Here is a 14,647-nt window from a genome sequence, read left to right on the forward strand (position 1 = left end):
CGGGGGACCTTAGAAAAAAAGAAATGCTGATTGTTTGGGTGATTTGGTGCTGCTGACTCAGGAGGAGGCACAACACCCATAGCCTGGGAGTGTCCTGTTACCCTCTCAGTAAGGACAAGGAAGGCTCCAAGGAAGACCCCGTGCTGCTCCCGCAGCGCAGGTGAGCTAGCACCTTGCTGCTGGTGCAGACTGAGGACCAGCATCTCAGCATCGCCTGGGAGCCCGTTAGAAACGTGGAAATTTCAGATCTTCCAACCAGAATCATTTAACAAGATCCCTCAGTGAGTCTCATGCGCATTAAAGTTTGAGAAGCACTGGATCAGAAGCACTGGGTTGGACCATCCTTGAGACTTCTGCACTTTCTGCCTCGGTGAGCAAACTCCCAGGGGCTAGAGCCTTTCACCTGCGCCTAGAATAGACGACCATGCATTCCCGGTGGGGATGAAAGCGTGATTCTGTTTTTAACAGTAACATTTTCTACTTATGAACTAACACAACCTTCACTTTCCCCAACGATTTCAGTTGCTTCCAAAATATATCCAATAGGATGGAATAAATTAATGTGGAAAATAATATTAAACTGGGTTATAATAGCACACATAAATGTTGCCACCAAGTCCTGAGCAATTGCTAGTTCTATGTAGCTAACCCTGAGTTCCTTAGTGATAAAAGCAAAAAAGAAAACACAATTAGTAACAAGTCTACAGCAGCGATTTTTTCATCTCATGATATACATATAACTAATTACTAAAATTCTGCAGCACAACAAAAAAACTTTTTCTTTTGCCAGCCTGACAAAAAAAAGGTATAATTTTGATTCATTCATACCAGAGAGCTATTGTGTTGGCTGTTGTCATTTTTTTATTTGACAGCCTAAGGGAAAAGAGGTTAGTGCCCCTGACTATATAGTTAGGTACTGAATATTTAAAAAAAATTTTTCTTAATTATATTTTTTTCCCATCACCTTCTATCCCCCCTATACCCTCTTCCACCCCCACCCTGAAATCACCACACTGTTGTTCATGTCAATGAGTTCTCTCTCTCTCTCTCTCTCTCTCTCTCTCTCTCTCTCTCTCTCTCTCTCTCTCTCAATTCCCCCTCCCCCTGACATCTGTCTGCCTGCTCTCTATCTGAGTCTGTCTCTATTTTCCTTCTTCAGTTTGTTCATTAAATTCCACATACGAGTGAAATCATATGGCACCTGGTACTTGTCTTTCTCTGACTGGTTTATTTCACTTAGCATTATGTTCTCCAGGTCCATCCATGCAGTCACAAAAGGTAAGATTTCCTCCTTTTTTTTTTTTTTTTCACAACCAAGTAGTGTTCCATTGTGTAAATGTACCACAGTTTTTTTATCTACTCACCCACTGATAGACACTTGGGCTACTTTCAAATCTTGGCATTTTAAATAATGTTGCAATGAACATAGGGGTGCATATATTCTTTCAAATTAGTGTTTCGGGTTTCTTCGGATAAATTCCCAGAAGTGGAATTGCTGGTTCACAATGCAATTCCATTTTTAATTTTTTGAGGAAACTCCATACTGTTTTCCACAGTGGCTGCGCCAGTCTGCATTCCCACCAGCAGTGCATGAGGGTTCCCTTTTCTCTACATCCTCACCAGCACTTGTGTGTTGATTTATTGATGATAGTCATTCTGGCAGGTGTGAGGTGGTATCTCACTGTGGTTTTTATTTTGCATTTCCCTGATGATTAGTGATGTGGAGCACATTTTCATATGTTTATTAGCCATCTGTATGTCCGCTTTGAAGAACCATCTATTCACTCTTTTGCCCATTTTTTAATTGTACTATTTGTTTTTTAGGTGTTAAGTTGTGTGAGTTCCCTATAGATTTTGGATATTAACCACTTATCAACGTATCATTGGCAAGCATCTTCTCCCATTCAGTAGGTTGTCTTTTGTTTTGTTGATGGTTTCCTTGACTGCGGAAAAACTTTTTTAGTTTGGTGTGGTCCCATTTTTGGTTGTTCCCCTTGTCTGGGAAGACATATAAAAAAAAAAAAATACTGCTAAGAGCAAAGTAGGAGAGTTGATTGCCTATGTTCTCTCCTAGGAGTTTTAAATCTTTAATCCGTTTTGAGTTTATTTTTGTATATGGTGTAAGAAAGTGGTCTAGTTTCATGTTTTTGCATGTATCTGTGCAGTTTTCCCAACAACATTTATTGAAGAGACTGTCTTTAGCCCATTGTATATTCTTGTCACCTTTATCATAGATTAATGGGGCTCTCAATATTGGTCCATTGATGTATGTGTATTCTCATGCCAGTAACACTGTTTTAATTATTATAGCCTTGTAGTATAGTTTGATATCAGATAGCATGGTACCTCCAACTTTGTTCTTCTTTCTGAAGATTGCTTTGAATATCCATGGTCTTTTCTGGTTTCATATACATTTTAGGATTATTTGTTCTAGTTCTGAGAAAACTGTCATTGGTATTTTGATAGGAATTGCATTGAATCTGTAGGTTGCTTTGATGGGTATGGTTATTTAAAAAATATGAATCCGCCGAAACCGGTTTGGCTCAATGGATAGAGCGTCGGTCTGTGGACTGAAAGGTCCCAGGTTCGATTCCGGTCAAGGGCATGTACATTGGCTGCGGGCACATCCCTGGTAGGGGGTGTGCAGGAGGCAGCTGGTCGATGATTCTCTCTCATTGATGTTTCTAGCTCTCTATCCCTCTCCCTTCCTCTCTGTAAAAAATCAATAAAATAATTTTAAAAAAATAAAAAATATGAATCCCTTCTATCCTTGGGCAAAGTATTATCTTTCCATTTATTTATATCTTCTTCACACTCTTTCTTCAGTGTCTTACAGTTTTTTTGAGTACAAGTCTTTTACCTCCTTGGTTAAATTATTTCTAGGTATTTTAATTTTTGATGTAATTATAAATGGAATTATTTTCTTAATTTCTCTGATAGCTTGTTATTGGTGTATAAAATGTGATTGTTTTCTAAATATTAATTTTGTATCCTGCTACTTTACAGAATTCATTTATTAGTCTAATAGTTTTTTTGGTGGAATCCTTAGGGTTCTCTATATATACCAGCATGTCATCTGCAAATAATGATAGTTTTACTTCTGCCTTTCCAACTTGGATGCGTTTTATTTCTTTTTCTTGTCTGATTGTTGTAACTAGAACTTCCAATACTACATTGAATAAAAGTGGTAAAAGTGGACATCCTTATCTTGCTCCTGATCTTAAAGAATAAACTTTCATTTTTCACCATTAAGTATAATGTTAGCAGTAGGTTTGTCATATATGGCCTTTATTATGTTGAGGTATGTTCCTTCTATCCCCACGGCTGAGTTTTGTTTTCTCCTGTTTAATATATATTTTTATTGATTTCAAAGAGGAAGGGAGAGAGAGATAGAAACATCAATGATGAGAGAAATCTTTGATTGGCTGCCTCCTGCACACCCCCCACCGGGGATCAAGCCCACAACTCCAGCTTGTGCCCTAACTGGGAATCGAACATGACCTCCTGGTTCATAGATCAATGCTCAACCACTGAGCCACACTGGCTGGACACCACTGCTGAGTTTTTATTTTAAAGGAATGTTGAATTTTATCAAATGCTTTTTTTGCATATATTGATATGGTGATATGATTTTTATCCTTCGTTTTGTTTATGTGGTGTATCACGTTGTTTTGCAGATATTGAACGGGCCTGTGTCCCAGGAATAAATCCCACTTGATCAGGTTGAATAATCTTTTTAATATATTGCTGAATTCAGTTTGCTTATATTATGTTGAAGATTTTTGCATCCATTTTCATCAGGGACATTGGCCTATAATTTTCTTTCTTTGTAATGTCTTGATCTGGTTTTGGTAATAGAGTAATGCTGGCCTCCTCTTCAGTTTTTTTTAATAGTTTGATATAGATAGGTGTTAATTCTTGAAAGTTTGGTAAATTTTGCTTGTGAAGCCATCTGGTCCAGGACTTTGGTTGGTTGGGAGTTTTTTGATAACCAATACAATTTTGTTAGCAGTTGTCTGTTTCTTCCTGGTTTAGTCTTAGAAGGTTGTATGTTTCTAGGAATTTGTCCATTTCCTCCAGGTTGTCCAATTTGTTGGCATATAATTGTTCATAGTATTTTCTTATAATCCTTTGTATTTCTGTGGTATTGGTTGTTATTTCTCCTCTCTCATTTATTTTATTTGGGTTCTCTTTTCTTTCTGATGATTCTAGCTAAAGATTTATCAATTTTGTTTGTTCAGTGAATCAACTCTTGATTTCATTGATCTTTTCTATTATTATTTTTTTTAGATTCTGTTTTGTTTATTTCCACTCTGATTTTTATTATTTCCTTTCTTCTACTCACTTTGGGGTTTGTTCTCTTTCTAGTTCCTTTAGGTGTAATATTAGATAGTTATTTGAAATTTTTCTTGTTCTTCAAGGTAGGCCTATATTGCTATGACTTTCCCTCTTAAAACTGCTTTGGCCAGGTCCCATAAATTTGGGGTAATTGTGTTTTCATTTTCTTTTGTCTTAATGTATCTTTTGATTTCTTCCTTGATCTCATGGATAACCCATTCATTGTTTAGTAGCATGTTATTTAACCTCCACATGTTTGTGTGTTTTTCAGTTCTCTTCTTGTAATTGGTGTCTAGTTCATACCATTATGTTCAGAAAAGTTGCTTCTCAAACTTACCGATACTTGTTTTGTGGTCTAATATTTGATATCCTGGAAAATATTCCATGTGCACTTGAAAAGAATGTATTTTCTGCTGCTTTTGGGTGAAATGTTCTAAAATTATCAATTAAGTTTATCTGGTCTAATGTGTCACTTAAAGCCACTGTTTCCTTTTTTAATATGTTTTTATTATTGATTTGAGAGAGAGAGAGAGAAATACCGATGAGCTGCCTCCTGCAAGCCCCCTACTGGGGACCAAGCCCACAACCCAGGCATGTGCTCTGAGCAGGAATTGAACCAGTGACCTCCTGGTGCATGGGTCAGCACTCAACCATTGAGCACACTGGGTGGGCATACACTGTTTCCTTTTTGATTTTCAGTCTGAATGATCTACGCATTGATCTTTACAGAGTGTTAAAGTACCCTACTATTATATTATTGTTGATCTCTCTATTTATGTCCATTGATATATATCTAGGTGCTCCTACATTGTGTGCATAGATGTTTACAAGAGTTATATCCTCTTGTTAGATTGATCCCTTTATCATTATGAAATGCCCTTCTTTGTGACAACTTTTGTTTTATAGTCTACATTGTGTAAGTATAGCTACCCAGCTTTTTTAAAATTTCCATTTGCATGAAATACTTTTTTCGTCCCTTTACTTTCAGTCTGTGTGTCTTTCAATCTGAAGGGGGTCTCTTGTAGGCAGCATATGTATGGGAGAGGGAAGGCGAGAGAGAGAGAGAAATATCAATGATGAGAGAGAATCATTGATCAGCTGCCTCCTGCACACCCCCTATTGGGGATCGAGCCCACAACCTGGGCATGTGACCTTGACCAGAATCCAACCCAGGACCCTTCAGTCCGCAGGCCAACGCTCTATCCACTGAGCCAAACTGCCTAGGGCCATGGTCGGCAAACTGCGGCTCTTTGGCCCCTTGAGTGTGGCTCTTCCACAAAATACCACGGCCTGGGTGAGTCTATTTTGAAGAAGTGGGGTTAGAAGAAGTTTAAGTTTAAAAAATTTGGCTCTCAAAAGAAATTTCAATTTGTACTGTTGATATTTGGCTCTGTTGACTAATGAGTTTGCCGACCACTGGCCTAGGGCAAGGGTCTTGTTTTTTTATCCATTCAGCTACCCTGTGTCTTTTCATATAAGCATTTAATTCATTTACATTTAAAGTAATTATTGATAGTTATTGCCAATTAGGTGTTTTCTGATTGTTTTTGTAGTTCTTTTCTGTTCCTTATTCTCTGTTCTCTTCTCTTGTATGTGTATGTTGACTCTATATTGTTATGTTGGATTCTTTTCTTTTTATTTCTTGTTTACCTCTTGGTGATTTTTGGTTTGTGATTACCATGTGCTTCATATGTACCACATATTTATACAGTATGTCTTAAGTTAATGGTCACTTAAGTTTGAACACATTTTAAAATCACTACAATTTTTACTCCACATTTATGTTTTTGTCATTCTCTTATACTTATTTTGTGTGTAACTCTTAATTTATTGTTGTAATTACACATTATCTTCTTACTTTTGCTTTTTAACCTTTATAGTAGCTTTATAGTTGGTTGATTCACTACTTTTACTGTTTGCCTTTGTCAGTGACAATTTTTTTTCTTATATTTCCTCATATTTTTTATCTTTTCTTCTTAAAGAAATTCCTTTAACATTTCTTGTAGTATTAGTTTAGTGGTGATGAACTCCTTTAGCTTTTTATTATCTGGTTCATAACTTCTTATATGTACATCTTTTTTAAAGGTCAATCCTTCTTGGGGGAATAATATGGACATGATAGTACATTCTCATAGAGCGTTGTTCATGTCAACACCAAGACCCTTTCTCACTGAAACCCTTCCCCTCAGATGTGTTAGTTCTTTATTTAGTATCTAGAGGCCCAGCGCACGAATTCGTGCACGGTTGCAATCTGGCCGGCCTACCCCAATGGGGGCCCATCGGGCTGGAGGGGCGGTGGGTGGTTGGCCAGTCGGCCCGCCCCCGATTGGGGTGTCGGGGGCTGGGCTAGCCGGGGGTGGGGCCGATTGAGCCTGGATCAGGCTGATTGGCTGCTGCAGTGTGCTTCATAGCCACCGGTCATTCTGGTCGTTCCACTGTTCCGGTTGCTGGCCGTGTGTATGTGTGTGTGTGTGTGTGTGTGTGTGTGTGTGTGTGTGTGTGTATATACATACACATACATACATACATACTTTTTACTCATGCCAAAAGCGTTCATAGTAAAGAAAAACATCTTTTTACTAGCCTTATACATAAACATAAAAACACTTCTGAAATCAACATTTAACTAAAGGTATCTCTAAATGTAGAAATAAAAGCATATACTGAGCCCTTGTGGGGTGCCAGGTAAGTTATAGGCGCTTTAAATATGTAATCTCATGTAATGTAAATATGTAATCTCATGTAATTTATTTTTCGGTGACCTCATAAAGAAAGCATTATCCTCTCTCATTTATAAGTAAGGGAGTTGAGGCTTATAGAAATGGCTTTCCTAAGGTCATTCAGTAAGTTAGTGTCAGAACTAGTATTCCAATTTACTTCTGACTCAACAAAGCTTATGGCTGCCTCCCACAAGATCCCATTTCTTCCCTCTAGGTATGAGTTGGATCAGAACCACCAGTAGTAGAATCACAATGTTGCTATAGAAATGTTAGAGTTCACCTCTTCCAAAAAGTAGTAGACCAACCTTGCAACCCCATAGGTGGCTACCAGCTTTATAATGAGACAGGGAAATGACATGATTTTTCCTGTATAATGCATCCCCCACTACCACCATAAAGAAGGGCCATCTTTAATAAATAAATAAATAAAAGAAAAAAGAAAAAAAAAGAAGGGCCATCTTTGCTGACTATACTTACTAGTACTGTTGAACATGGGAAGGCAAGGCTGGAGGGAGCTACATTTATCTGCATAGTAAAGGCAAAGAGGAATCAAGAAGCCCTAAAGGAAGCTGATCAGTACAGGAAATTAGAGACCACACTGGGGAAGGGTTCTATAGGGAGGTCAGCCTGGGCGCTGGCACCAAGGGACTTTAGTGGGACCTGTCCATTTCCAACTAATGTTCACTGAATTACCTCTCAATAATAGCATGTGTTTTCTTCCAAGGAATGAAGGAAGCACCACGTCCTATTTAATTGTTGGTCAAGTTCAGAGGCTGCCCACGGATGTTACCAACCTTATCTTTTATTTCCAGGCAACCTCAGAACCTGTTCTGGATCCACAGCAAATCCAAGCATTTGATCGGCTTTGTCGTCTTTACCGAGGAAGTTCCAGGGTAATGTTCGTGTGGTTCAAATTTTTATTTCCTTATTTATAATTACTATTTTGGAAATGCAGAGTCCTCTAGTCCTTGCTCCAGCCTCCTCCTTAGTCTGAAAAGTACCCTATTATGGCCACGCGGAGCCATGAGAATTTGGCAAAGGATGCAAAGGAAATGGAAAGATATCTGTACCTTACTTACCATGGGCTGTGAGGACACGGAAGGGCATCTGTGTTTCCTAATCCTTCATCTGGGAGGCCTTTCTTTATATTGATGACTGTCAAATCTACCCAAAGCCTCAGACTCTGGTGGACATCTGCATTGGTTGCATTTGCTAAGTTATAGTGGCTTAACCAAGATAGAAGTGTAAGTGCAGGCACCCTGAGCACCTTCCATAAACCTCTCTCCAGATTTCTTCTGTCTTGTGGCTCCACCATCCTTAATATAAGGCTTATTATGGTTGCTCCAGCTCCACCAATTACATCTGCATCCTGGCCAGCAAGATGGAGGAAAAGGAGGAAGAACAAAAGTCCGTTGTTTAACCACAATTCCTATAAATTATATAAACCACTTAACTCCCTCCCCCCTCCCCCCCGCATTGTCAGGACTTAGACACATGATCACACACCTAACTGCACTACAGAGTGGGGAAATGGTCTTTATTACAAAAGGCCATGGGCTAAAACTCCTGGAACCTTATAACCACAGAAGAAGGGTACAGACTTGGAGTTCCGCTAGCAGCTGTGCCATCACATCCATCTGGGTGTTGCAGAAGCACTTCAGTAATGAACTCATTAACTTCCCCGACCCGTTCTTCCTTGCCTGGTGCTCCTCTCTGGCTGGTGCCTTCTCTCATCCAGGCCCGAGAGCAGGGCAGTACCCTGGGCTTCTCTCTCCCATTCCAACCACTCACTAGGGAGATCCTGTAGACATCTTCTCTACATCTCCTGTGTATTTGTCCCCTTTCCCTCCCAACTGTCACTCACAGAAGCCACTGCAGACCTTCTGTCCCTTCATGCTGCTGCCTGGGTAATCTTTCCAAACCCAAATGTCATGTTACCCCCACTTGCTTAACACACTTTCCTGGATCTCCATCACCTGAAGGTGGAGTCCAAACTCTATCACCTCCTCCAGTCCCGAAGTCACACCTGATTCCAGCTGGGCCAGTTTGTCCTGAGCTTGTACAGACTGCTCATGTGCTCTGTTGGTCTCCCTTCTCCCACACCCCATTCTTAGGCAAACACCTGCTAGGTTGCATGGATGCCCAGAGGAAAAATGATGTTCCATTTTTGAGAGGTGGTGTGGGCAGAGGTTTTTGTTCCCGGAGATTTCAGGGGTCCCCTGAAGGTGGTCCAGCAGCGTTATTTAACTGGTATTACCTCTATCCCCTCCCAGCCTCACCCAAGCTCTGCCCCAGGAGTTGGGTTTCTGGCCTTCTAAGAAGTTCTGCTGCTTCAAACTGGGCTCATCGATTTCCAGATCATTAAATTTCAACAGTAGAACACAAAATATCGCTTTCCTGGGAAACAGAAGTAGTTAACTTTCTACTCCACAGTGTCTGACTGTGAGAGAACTTGGAGTTCATGTAGCATCTGTTGCCTGCTCTGTTCTCAGCACTGTGTGTCAAGTTCTTGTGGAGAACTTCACAGACTGATGGGCAGCTGAGGGGCTTACAGAAGACAGGAAGTCACAAAGTGGAGCTTGAGCAGAACAAGGAGCGTCTCTCTGTAACCTTTGTGGTGGCAGCGAAGTTCCTGGCAGGACTGCTCAAGCAAGCGTACCCCCTGCTTTCATTAGCCGTCTAAAGCAACTTGCAGTCAGAGCCAGTGTTATGAATTGTGAATTGGACCATATGCGTGTCCTGAGCCAGGAGCTGGGTTATTTTAGATAAATTGGCACTTTAAACTTAGGAGCCTTCAGATATCTCCCCAATTACCACAACCACTGGCAGTGAGTTACCAGTAAAAGTGATTGCCTGAGTGCGGAGAACCCTTTACCAGAGGTCCGGAAACAGCTAGAAGAGAGTTTCTGGCCGGATATGTGAGTAGGACACAGCTGACAGACATTATCTCCAGGGAAAGCAGACCACGGGCAGTTCAGCTGCCACATGGACCCGAGTTTGAATCCTGCACAACCACTCACTGCTGGGTAACTCAGGGCAAGTTACTTAACTTCTCAGGGCTCTGGGATTTCACACCCAGAGGGCTGTTTTAGAGGATCAGAAACAACAGGCACGTGAGGCAGGTCCAAGATAGCAGCACAGTGGATGCTGAGCTCACCCCCTCCCAAGAACACACTGAATGTACACCTGTATTTAGGCAGTTCCTCCTGGGAGAACATGGGAACCAACTGAATAGCTTCTGTACAATAAGCAAAAAAAAGGCGGAGGGGGACCTCATAGAACAGGTCAGGAAGCTCTCCAGGAGCTGAGGAACCACTCAGGACCGGAGGAACCAGTGAGGCCCATGTTTGGTTCCCGTGAACCTGGAGAGCGGGCAGGAGCTCCTCCAGGTTCGGTGGCCGACCTGCGGGGCACTCCGGCGAGTTCCCAGCCACCCCTCCTGGAGCTCCAGCAGGAGCAGGAGGGCGTCACACCGTACACACAAAGGGCCCGCCCACCTGGAGGTTCATCAAGCAGGTACAGCCGCGTGCTGCTTCGTGCACCCACTTGGCTGTGCACACAAGGGGCTCCTCACGTGAAGAGAACGCAGAGCTAACCAAACATGGTGGTGCCTGCCTCTAGGGCTCCCCTGTCCAGAGAAAGTGCACAGACAATGGGTCACTGCTGCACGCACACGTGGGGCCACCCCACCAAAGGGAATGTGGGACCAGCAAAACTTTGTGGTACCACACACAGGGCTGCCGCATATGGAGTGAGTTGGGTGTGCGTGTACAGCCCTGCTGTGAACACAGACAGTAAAAGCAACAGGGCACGGTCAGCACACCTCACAGTCCTGTCTAAATCAGGCAGCGCCACCCAGATTAGAAAGGCAAGGAAGTATGCACATACCAGTTGCCCCACCTCAAACCCACTCCTCAGCCAGGTGACACATAGGGTCTGGCACATGCCCGCCCTGATTACAACCAGCCTGCCAAAACTGTTCAACACAGTCACCAGGCCACGCTCAGGACTGGGAGGGACAGTCACTCATTGCAGCTCATAGGAACAAACACAAAAGTCAATCCAAATGGAGAAAGAAGAATATGTCCAAATGAAGGAACAAGAAGAAACTCCAGAGAAAAACCCTAAAGCAATGGAAATAAGTAATTTGCCTGATAAAGAATTCAAAGATCTGTCATAGGATGCTCAACAACCTTAAGAGTACAATAGAGGAATTCAGAGAGCACTTCAACAAAAAGATAGAAAGTGTAATTTAAAAAAATCAGAAATGAAGTATAAAATAACTGAAGTGAAGACTACATTAGAAGGAATCAACAGCAGATTAGTTAATATAGAACAGTTTAGTGACCTGGAAGACAGAATAATAGAAATTACCCAATCAGAACAGCAAAGTGAAAAAGTATTTTTTAAAAAATGAAGATAGTGTAAGAGATCTCTGAGATAACATCAAGCAACCTAACATTTGCATTATAGAGATTCCAGAAGGAGAAGAAAGAGAAAAGGGTAGAAAGAATATTTGAATAATGTCTGAAAGCTCTCCTAATCTGGGGAAGGAAACAGACATCCAAACATAAGGTTCCAAACAAGATGAACCAAAGAGACCCACACCAAGGCATATTGGATTAAAATGGCAAAAGTTAAGGATAAAGACAATCTTAAAGGCAGCAAGAATGAAACATCAAATAAGTGAAACCCCATAAGGCTATCAGCCAATTTCTCAGAAGCAACTTTAGAGGCCAGACAGGAGTGGTAGGACATATTTAAAGTGCTCCAAGAAAGGAATCTACAATCTAGGATACTACATCCAGCAGGATTATCATTTAGAATTGAAGGAGTGAGTTTTCCAGACATGTGAAAACTAAAGGAGTTCACCATCACTAAACTAGCCTTACAAGAAATGTTAAAGGGTCTTCTTTATGCAGAAAAGAAAAGGTCATAACCAAAAATAGGAAAATACAGGGGGAAAGTATCTCACTGGGAAAGGCAAAAATACAATAATCACAGTGAATCAACCACTTTAAAAAGCTAATATGAAGGTTAAAAGACAACAGTAAAAAAAAAAAATAACTACAATAAAGAATCGGGATACACAAAACAAAAAGAAATAAGACATGATGTCAAAAACAAAAGGTGGAGGAGGGAGAAATAATGTACTGCTTTTAGAATGCAATTGAACTCAAATGCCTGTCAGCTTAAAATAGAGACTGCGAAAGATATAGATACATATGAACCTCATGGTAACCATAAACCAAAAATACACAAAAAACGAGGAGAAAAGAACAGAGAAGAACAACAAAAACCACTAAAAATCAATTAACAAATTGGCAGTGAGCACATAACTACCAATAATCACTGTAAATGTAAATGGAGTAAATGCTCCAAACAAAAGACAGAAGTAGCTGAATGGATTTAAGGGGGGAAAATGACGTATGTACTCGTATATGCTGCAAACATAGTAGTATTCTAGGTTGTAAATTCCTTTCTTTGGGCACTTTAGATTGAAGGACACACAGAAAGTGAAGGGATGAAAAAAGATATTCCATGCAAATAGAAACAAAACAAAAGCTGGGGTAGCAATACTTACATCAGACCAAATACACTTCGAGACAAAGGAGGACATTACATAATTTTAAAGGGGATTAGTATAAGATGGGGATATAACAATTGTAAATATCTATGTACCCAACTTAGGAATACCCATGTATATAAAGCAGTTTTTAATAGACATAAAGGCAGAAGTTAACTACTACTACCCAGACAAAATTAATAAGGAAATAATAGCCTTAATGCCACATTGGACCAGTTCGACCTGATAGACACTTATAGAGCACTTTATCTAAATACAATAGGTTACACTTTTTTTTTCAAGTGCACATTTTCCAGGATAGATCCCATACTAGGCCACAAAACAAGCCTCAATAATTTCAAGAAGATTGAAATTATATCAAGCATATTTTCTGAAATTATATCAAGCATATTTCAATGGCATGAAATTAGAAATCAACTTCAGGGAAAACACACACACACACAAATGCATGGAGATTAAACAACATGCTTCTACACAACCAATGGATCGAAGAAGAAATCAAAAACTACCTTGAGACAAATGAAAACATAACCTTACAGCAAAAGCAGTTATAAGAGGAAAGTTTGTAGCTATGCAGACCTACCTCAACATGAAGGAAAAATCCCAAACGAGCAATCTAAAACTACACCTAAAGAAACTAGAAAAAGGGGAACAAACAAAACCCAAAGTAAGTAGAAGGAAGGAAATAATAAAGATCAGAGTGGAAATAAATGAAATAGAAAACAGAAGAACAATAGAAAAGATTAATGAAATTAAAAGCTGGTTCTTGAAAGACTAAAATTGGCAAGCCTCTAACAAGACTCATCTAGCAAAAAAGAGAATATATCATATCAGAAGTGAAAGAGAAGTTAGAACTGACCCCATGAAATACAAAGTCACTAAAGAATACTATGAACAGTTATATGTCAACAAACTGGACAATATAGAAGAAATGAATAAATTTCTAGAAACATACAACCTTCCAGAGTAAACCAGGAAGAAACAGAATCTGAACAGACCAGTGCTAGCAATGAATTTGAAGTAGTAATTAAAAAAAACAAAACTCCCAACAAACAAAAGCACAGACCAGACGGCTCCACAGGTGAAATCTACCAGACATTTAAAGAAGACTTGGAACCTGTCCTTCTCAAATAAATAGGACATGAAAAGACATTTCTCCAAAGAAGACATACAGATGGCCAACAGACTTACGAAAAGATTCTCAACATCACGAATCATCAGGGAAATGCAAACAAAACAATGAGACACCACCTCACACCTGTCAGAATGGCTTCCATCAAAAAGTCACTGTTGTGTTGTAACGGTGTGGAGGAAGGAAATCCTTATGCACTGTTGGTGGAGCTGCAAACGGGTGCAGCCACTGTGGAAAACAGTAAAACAGAAGTACTAAAAATAGAAAAAACTAAAAATACAAGTACCATAAGACCCAGCAATTCCACTTCTGGGTAATTTACCTAAAGAAAACAATACTAATTCAAAAAGTATTTGCATCCTTGTACCAGGATATGGAAGCAACCTAGGTGTCTATCAGTACATGAACGGATAATGAAGAAGTGGTATATACAGTAAAATATACACAATGGAATACTGGAAAATAAAAAAATGAACTCTTACTATTTGTGACAGCATGAATGGACTCTCTAGAGTATTAATGCTAAGTAAAATAAGTTTGACAGAGAAAGACAAATACCATATGATTTCACTTAGATGTGGAATCTAAGAAACAAAACAAAAAACAGACTCATAGAAACAAAGAAGGGATGGTTGCCAGAGGGGAGCAGGTGGGGGAGGGGTGATAAAGGTGAAGGGGAGTATAGTCAATGACACTAATAAGTTTGCACTATAATCAGTGACCACTTTGTAAGGTATAAAAATGTCAAATCACTATACACCTGAGACTAATATAATTAATATTGTATGCCAACTGTACTTAAATTTAAAAACATTTATTTAGAAGTAATACACATATCAAGGACCTCGCACAGTGCCTGGCACCTAGAGG

General features: G+C 40.0%; 2 protein-coding genes across 2 annotated transcripts in view; one reads left to right on the top strand and one right to left on the bottom strand.

The window, feature by feature from the left end:
- Window positions 1-14,647, top strand: part of VPS8 (VPS8 subunit of CORVET complex) — a 246,690-nt gene that overhangs the window by 230,402 nt on the left and 1,641 nt on the right. Inside the window, exon 46 of the mRNA XM_054713802.1 lies at window positions 7,871-7,951. Within this exon, the coding sequence (XP_054569777.1) occupies window positions 7,871-7,951 (81 nt within the window). The remainder of the gene's footprint in view (window positions 1-7,870; window positions 7,952-14,647) is intronic.
- Window positions 1-14,647, bottom strand: part of C3H3orf70 (chromosome 3 C3orf70 homolog) — a 111,087-nt gene that overhangs the window by 31,333 nt on the left and 65,107 nt on the right. The window lies entirely within an intron of this gene.

Source organism: Eptesicus fuscus, chromosome 3, assembly GCF_027574615.1.
Source record: "Eptesicus fuscus isolate TK198812 chromosome 3, DD_ASM_mEF_20220401, whole genome shotgun sequence".
NCBI classification, from domain to species: domain Eukaryota; kingdom Metazoa; phylum Chordata; class Mammalia; order Chiroptera; family Vespertilionidae; genus Eptesicus; species Eptesicus fuscus.